The 7,200-nt window shown below is 32.8% G+C and overlaps 1 protein-coding gene across 1 annotated transcript; it reads right to left on the bottom strand.

Moving 5' to 3' along the window:
* Nucleotides 1–1,499: 1,499 nt before the first annotated feature.
* LOC121117438 (death-associated inhibitor of apoptosis 2) lies at nucleotides 1,500–6,664 on the bottom strand. Its single transcript, XM_040711871.2, has 7 exons — nucleotides 6,096–6,664; nucleotides 5,907–6,017; nucleotides 4,483–4,594; nucleotides 3,939–4,397; nucleotides 3,144–3,766; nucleotides 2,937–3,078; nucleotides 1,500–2,002 (listed from the first exon to the last, which is right to left on the bottom strand). The coding sequence occupies exons 1-7, from the start codon at nucleotides 6,183–6,185 to the stop codon at nucleotides 1,815–1,817; spliced, it is 1,725 nt and encodes a 574-aa protein (XP_040567805.1). The 5' UTR covers nucleotides 6,186–6,664; the 3' UTR covers nucleotides 1,500–1,814.
* Nucleotides 6,665–7,200: the final 536 nt, after the last annotated feature.

Raw genomic sequence — 7,200 nt, 5'->3', positions numbered from 1 at the left:
CTCTTATTCATCAATGCTGACAGTTTCTGTTGGATCACCAGCTTCAAAGAGTCGAGTTATTTACAATAGAGGGCAAAATTGAGGGTTTGGCCATAGGGGAGCAGGTAATAGTAGATTTTTAACTGCCCATCCCACCAAACACACAACTTCACCTTCCTGGCAGTCAATCCTTAACCGCTTCTTCCCCTTTCGACCACAATCTCCCCAAATCAAGGAATTTATTTGAAAAATTATGAATATGAAAATAAAAAATTATCATGAGAAAATGTTAAATATTTTATTTTTTAGGAATTATTTTCTGAAAAGGTAATTCGATCAAATTATGTTCTGTAGCAAAAATATAAATCTAACCATTTTAACCCCCCTTCAAAAGAGCTATCTATAAAAAGTTCCAGTCTCCTCGGTCCAACGGTGTGGGCACCCATAAAGGACACAAACACATAAACTCTACTATATAAATAAACGTAACAGATATATAAAATAATGAATGTGCCTTTAGATGAGGGGTGCAAGTGTTGTGTCGGTTCTTATTTATTCGGTCCAGTCTTAGGACAGGTATTATCAGTGTTATGTATTTAATATGTCCTTTCTGGTTTTTATCTTCATATATAAGTACTGTGTTTTACGTGTTATAAATAGTATCGTCTCTTGTAAATATATTTAGAGTATAATTAGAATACACATGATCTAGTGTTACATTATTCCTCCACGTGAATTCTTCTCCTCATTTCTCTCGGTCATCCTGGATCTCTCCTATTATAAATAAGCTTTCTTCCCTAGGACGGGTCCTAACAGTCCGTCCTTTGATTTTTTCTTTAAAATGTCGATGGTTTATTTAGCCAAATAGATATATGAGATATGAATTAAGAGCATTGCACATATCTTCCAAAAAATATTCATGTTTTCATTATAATGCCATATAAAACAATCATATTATATATTTATTTAATTATATAATTTATTCTATTTTATAACATAATAATTAAATAAACAAAAAAAAAAACTCAATAATGTCACGAGGGATCGATTTTATCTTCTTAAAGTACTGACAAGTTGGAATGGACAGAGGTCCTAAATGAGGACCGATACAACAATAGGTGGACGTAACTAGCTGAAGCTCAGCCAGAAAGTAGTTAAGTCTCGTGTGAATATATTAATAATGAAAAACGGAGATAACATTGAGGATTTCTTGTGGAGTTATATTTTATGATATTGAAGCAAATTTAGTCTGTTAGTTGACGCCTAATAACTCTGAGTGCTACCATTAGTTCCTTATAAATTTCTTTGTTTGGTGCAAGTTTTTTGACTGCATATTACCCCAACGCTGAAAAACTCGAGCTTGTTTATTAACTTGAAACCAACACTAATTAGAGTGTTGTTGTTTTTATATTGAGGGTATCTTAGTTGACCCAATTGATTTAGTTCGCGTATTAACCCACTTAAATATTATGTGCTGCGACACTGACCCTAATCATACTGAATGAATAATTAGTCAAAGATGAACATAAACACCTTTGTATTTATTTATGTTTAATTGTTACATAATAATAAAGATAAATAAAATGTATAATGAAAATAAAATACATAAATAATATATTTACAATAGTCCAAAGTTATTTAATCATTTTAAAATATATTTAAAAAAAAAAAAAATACATGTGTTAATGAATTCAAAAAATAAATCTAATATGAGTTATGGATATATTAAATTTAAAATTGAGAAAAAGCAAACTTTTAACTAACGTACATATAAGCAAATCCCTTCATTTTACAAATATAGTATCTTTACTACCGTGCTAAAGTAATACAATATTTTAGGACATGTACGTTTTAACCGTTCCTTTGATTGAAGTACGACATAAGGGACAATCCTGAAGAGCGGGAGCACAAGAAGTACAGCAGATGAGATGACCACAAGGTAGAAATACAACTCCAATTTCATTATCCATGCATATTTTGCACTGTCTTTGCTCTTTTAACATACGATTCTCTGATTCCAAATCTAGAAATAAATAGTCACTTAGTTAATAATAATACATCATAAAAAGAAACTTTAAGGTAAAAATTCAAAATTTATGCCACTACCGGGTACGAGCCTGAAATCTGATCACTAAAATTCGCAAATTGACACATTTTGGTGAGCTTTTCAGAGACGTACATAAATAAAGTTATCAAGTTGAAAATTTTATATCACTGTGTAAAAATAACATTCGTCTTTATCTAAGTTATCAAGAAAATGTCGTCTGAACGTGACACTCGCGTGCAAATCCGCGCGTTTCTTGATGCAGGATATAAAATCTGGAGGCGCACCTCTTCCCGAGGGATTTGGCTAACTTCCCAAATGATAATGTGGTCCTGCAACAAAACGGCGCTCCTGTCCACACTGCCAAAGCTACTGAAAGATGGTTGAGCAATAAAATCAATTTCTTGGAAAAAGAAATATGGCCCCCTATTTACCCGATCAGCCTTTGGAATACGACTTCTGGTCGCATGTTAAGTCCAGGTCCTGTACCCTTAGGTACGAGAACATCATGGCCATGAAGGGCATTGTAAACGAACACTGAGCCGATATGTCAAAAAAAAAATACATAAAAAATATGTGAAAAGCCTTCAGATGTTTTGAGGCCATCATGGACGCCAGAGGGGGCTACATCGAAGGTTAGAGCAGACAATATAACGTTAAATATGGTCTCCAAATATTTTTTTTCATATATAGTGGCTACGGAAATATATTTCCTTAAAGTTTTAATTGTTCAGATTTCAACGTCGCGCTCGGTTATCATTAGCACATTATCAGACCGGGATAATAGCAAATGATGTAATTTTGCATGAAAAGTAAGGATTTTTTTGTATTGTTAAAATAAATAAAAAACTGGGGAGAGTGAAAGGTGTGGCCAATAGTTAGTCCAGGGATGACTGTATTTGTATATCAATACCTGAGCCAACTTCTGCATTTTCTTCAAGCTTTGGTGAAATTGAAAGGTTATTTACAGGAGGTATAGCAACAGTTGTGGAAATAGACGATGTTGTCTCAGTTGAAGGAGGGATTATGACATTAGTTTTTGGAACCCTCTCAGCCTTAAATAAATAAATAAAGAATCAATATTTAAGTTTTAATATATATATTTGATAAATTGACTTACTGCTAATTCATTTGTAGAGGTACCATCACATCTTTTTACTCCAAAGGCAGCATCCATAAGTTGTGAAGAAGTTGAAAACCCTATTCCTGTTTCGGAGACTTTTTTCTTTAAAGCGGATTTCACTTTATTAGGATCAATACCCATTGATAATACTTCATTTACAATTGATGTTGACATTAAATTAGTTATTTTCTCGTCCTCACCATCACCACCACTACCTGACTCTTGCTCGGTTAATGGATCAGACTCTGTTGTAGGCTTTTTAACTATACATTCTTGAATAAATTCATCTCCCTTAATTAGGCGAACAAAACCACATTTGGAAAACCATCGAGCATGTTCTGTCCATGGATCGTCTTGAGGTGTCCAATTTCTAAGGCCTCCGTCACATGAAAAACACTTAACTTGATCACTTAATCCAATGTAGTAAAATCCAGCATCAGATAATTCCTTAGGTCGTGGTACTAGAGCTGGGGGCCATTCGGCAAATGTGCGTAACCTTGATTCAACAGTAGAATATTTTGGATGAACAGGGCCCGTGTGTTTAATGATGCCAATGGATTCTTCACTATTAGACTTTGGATTTTCTTTGATTTTTAGTACTTTGTTTGAGTTATTTGTACCTGAAACAAAGTAGGTTGTTAGTATTAGATTGATTAAAAACTTTAAAACATGATTAATTGAACGAATACGTGAATGTAAAATGAACGATAGTGTAACTAGACAAACTCAAATAATTTACTCGTTTACTTGATTTAATTTAGAGTAATAAATATGAAATAGGGATAATCTTACCACCGTAGGGTCTTTCATTATCTGGTCTCTGAGGTCGCATTCCAACCTCATCATATCCCCGATTTCCTTCAACCAATAATGAAGGCGCAGAGGATCGCGCGGAAAGGAAAAAGTCAGTAGAAGAAGGCGAAGAAGAAAAAGGTCTCCGACTTATGGGAATATTTCCTACTTCAAGTCCACGAACAAAAGGACAATGTGAAAACAAATTCCTATGTTCTTCCTCAGGATCATCATTTCGATCCCAATCCCCCACATATTCCCCACAAAAAACACATCGGACACAATCTCCACGTCCTGAATATATAAATCCTGATCTAGCTAATGCAGAGGGATCTATATATGATAGGGGCCAATCTTCAAACGTACTGAAACGTGACGTCTCTGATTTAAAAGATTCAATCCTTTGTGGAGAATAGGATCGTATACGAAGCAATTGAGGTGGTATGTCGACTTCATCATCTAAAAAAAAAGTTAATTCATAAATGAACTTTTATTATTTAAACAAAAAAGAGAGGTAATTTGCGTATATAAAAGATTTTCTTACTGTTATTTGTTTCGGAATCTGATGTACTTGAGTTAAGAATCATGGGAACATTGTCCGATATATTCAAGATAAATGGACAGTTGGAATTTGCATAGCGATGTTTCGCCATAACCTGTAAAGAAAAACATACATTAAAATAAATGAGACATTTATTATATACTCCTACGCTATCAAGAGAAAAATGATAAGATATCCCTAATCAACAAAATTATTCAAAAGTCATTGCCAACTAAACATTAATATATTTGTATTAGAAAAAATGCAGAAATACACTTCTAAAGCATATTCACAGACAAATTGAATTTTAACTCCGAAGATGTGTTGATATTTTATTATTATGAAATCCTTCAATCCTTAGAAAAGGCTGTGTCTAGGTCAAAAAAATCATTTTTTTAAAGGTATAATAGGGGATGAAAAATGCCTTTGTTTTTTTCATTATATTTAAAATAAAAGAACTTCATTTGAAGTACAATTAATCGATGAGACTAAGACAGTTTACTTTAGTAGCAATATTGATTAAATTGCCAATTTTTCAAAGGTAAAACCACTTCAAGTTCAAATGTGGCGCGTCCACATAAATTAAATAGCACAAATCAAGAAAAGTATAAAATCCCAATTAGTTGTTTATTTTATATATACAAATACAGCCCAATATATCATAGACATATTTGAGTCAATTATAGGCTAATTATTCAAATGTGTGGGATAATTTAAGATACCCAAAAATTTAGCTACATTTTATAACCTTTATTTGATTTAAGACTTATATTCGCCCCAATATGGTCCCTTTCAAATAAAATATGACCATTTCGGCTACTTGGTATTGCTGTTTGCGACACACCAAAAGGGTTAATAAGAATAATTTGTTGATAGAAATTAAGAATAATTCGTATGAGAATACAAATGTAATCCAGAAAAATCGTGTGTTGAGAGCCAAATTGTCGTAACTCAAATATTAACTTTACAGAATGAAGCTTGAATAATTGTGTTTTCCAATTTTAACAATCAAATAGATATGATCCGTTTATTTCAACAGTCAGAACGTCTTTGTTTTTCAATATTAACATTACAAATTTGACCTCTAGGATGGTAATAACACGTAAATTTGTAATTTTTGAATTAGGACAAATTGGCACTCAACCCTCGAGATGTTCATAAGTATAATTATATATTGTAGAAAATAAGGGAGTTTGTAATTGTATTTCTGTTTCTTGTTCATGTGTTTTTTCCTTAGTCAAAATTGCCTTTAAAAAAAGTAAAACGAACTTTAAAAAAATTGAAAGGGAGAAAATCTCAAGAATCTAATGTGAAAGGAAAGAAAGGAATTGCAGATTCGTGAAGCGAGAATTTGTAATACTGAGTGCTCAATAATGGAAGCTAGGACTTGGAGCGTAATGACTCTTCTATGAGAAGGAAGGACTCACTTGATCCCCATACTCCCATTGGGAGATCAGAACATTGCACCAGGAACATTGAACTTCACTCTCATTTCCCGTGTGGAAGAATCCAGCCTTGGCAATCTTCCTTGCTTCCACCTGGAACAAAAAGGAATGTGAAGAAGAATACGCTGACTCCAGCTCCATGAGAAGAACTGAAGGTGTCATGCAACTTACTTTCGCATTACTCGGCCAATTCTTGAATGTAGATAGTCTCATTTCCTCGTATCTCATGGGATTCGTCATGTTCACATCCTGTTTCGTCATGGATGATAAGTGCGAGAGAGTGTGAGAAAGAAAGAGAAAATCCTGGAACAGAACACTGCTAATAGTCTAATGGAGTAGTAACTTAAGTGAGACAGTCGAACAGTTCCTGGGCTACTCTACTAACACCTAGAGACTTCTTCTTTTTCTTTCTTCCTAGCTTTAACGTATTATAATATTTATTGGTTGATCTTGGGCGAAAGTTTTATGACGTCATATACACTCCAGTTATGACGTAGTTATCAACACAGACTCACGTATTATGTGTGTACTTGCAAAGTCCATGGGATGCATGGGGCTTGCCTTTTCATGCACCATCTGTATTTGTGATGTTGGGCATTTTGGGGGCCCTGCATAACCAAGTTGTATTTAATAAAAACCTTTTTTCATTCATATGAAGGAAAATAGTCACAATTAAAAGGACTTTTACACTTTACTCTATCAGAAAATTACCCTTCTAATAATTGATTCTAAAATGTACTAAAAATCTGTTATTACGTCATGATACAATCTTATTTACATATTGTAAACAATAAATTAACTTTTAAGTTGGAAAGAATAAAATACTTTTCTCTATTTATTCTACTTTTCCCATCCCTAATCAATCCCAATAAATATTACACATTTAGACAAATCATTGTGATTTTCATTAAATATTAATTAAATTTAATTAAAATATCACTGTTGATCATTGGATTTAAAACGTATTACATGCAGATGTCAAGTCTTTTTTTATTCTTAAAGCTATTAGAGGAAGTTTCATCGAGATTTATTACAGATGTGCCCATTATATGTAGTAAAAATTTCAATTTTGATCACCCAAAATGCCTTCTCCTTCAATTATGAAGCAATGTATGACGTTAGTGAAAATTGATTTATACGCAACGCATATGCCTTATTAATTATTATAACAAGAAATGAGTAATGTCATTCATAATTAAGATAAGTAATTCTAAAGAAAAGTATAAATGTTTATTAAATACGCAGTTTATGGATCAAACATCTTTATGGCATAATA

This window comes from Lepeophtheirus salmonis, chromosome 5 (assembly GCF_016086655.4).
Source record: "Lepeophtheirus salmonis chromosome 5, UVic_Lsal_1.4, whole genome shotgun sequence".
In the NCBI taxonomy this organism is placed as follows: Eukaryota; Metazoa; Arthropoda; class Copepoda; order Siphonostomatoida; family Caligidae; genus Lepeophtheirus; species Lepeophtheirus salmonis.
The sequence above is the reverse complement of the archived record's forward strand: the minus strand, read 5'-3'. Positions and strand labels throughout refer to the sequence as shown.

Bases quoted from the DNA above. Each gene is read 5' to 3' on its own strand.
- LOC121117438 (XM_040711871.2), bottom strand. From the start codon at position 6,185: ATGACGAAACAGGATGTGAACATGACGAATCCCATGAGATACGAGGAA. The intron at 3,767-3,938 runs GTAAGATTATCC...ACTTTGTTTCAG, and splicing joins TAATGAAAGACCCTACGGTG to GTACAAATAACTCAAACAAA. The intron at 3,079-3,143 runs GTAAGTCAATTT...TATTTATTTAAG, and splicing joins CCTCTACAAATGAATTAGCA to GCTGAGAGGGTTCCAAAAAC.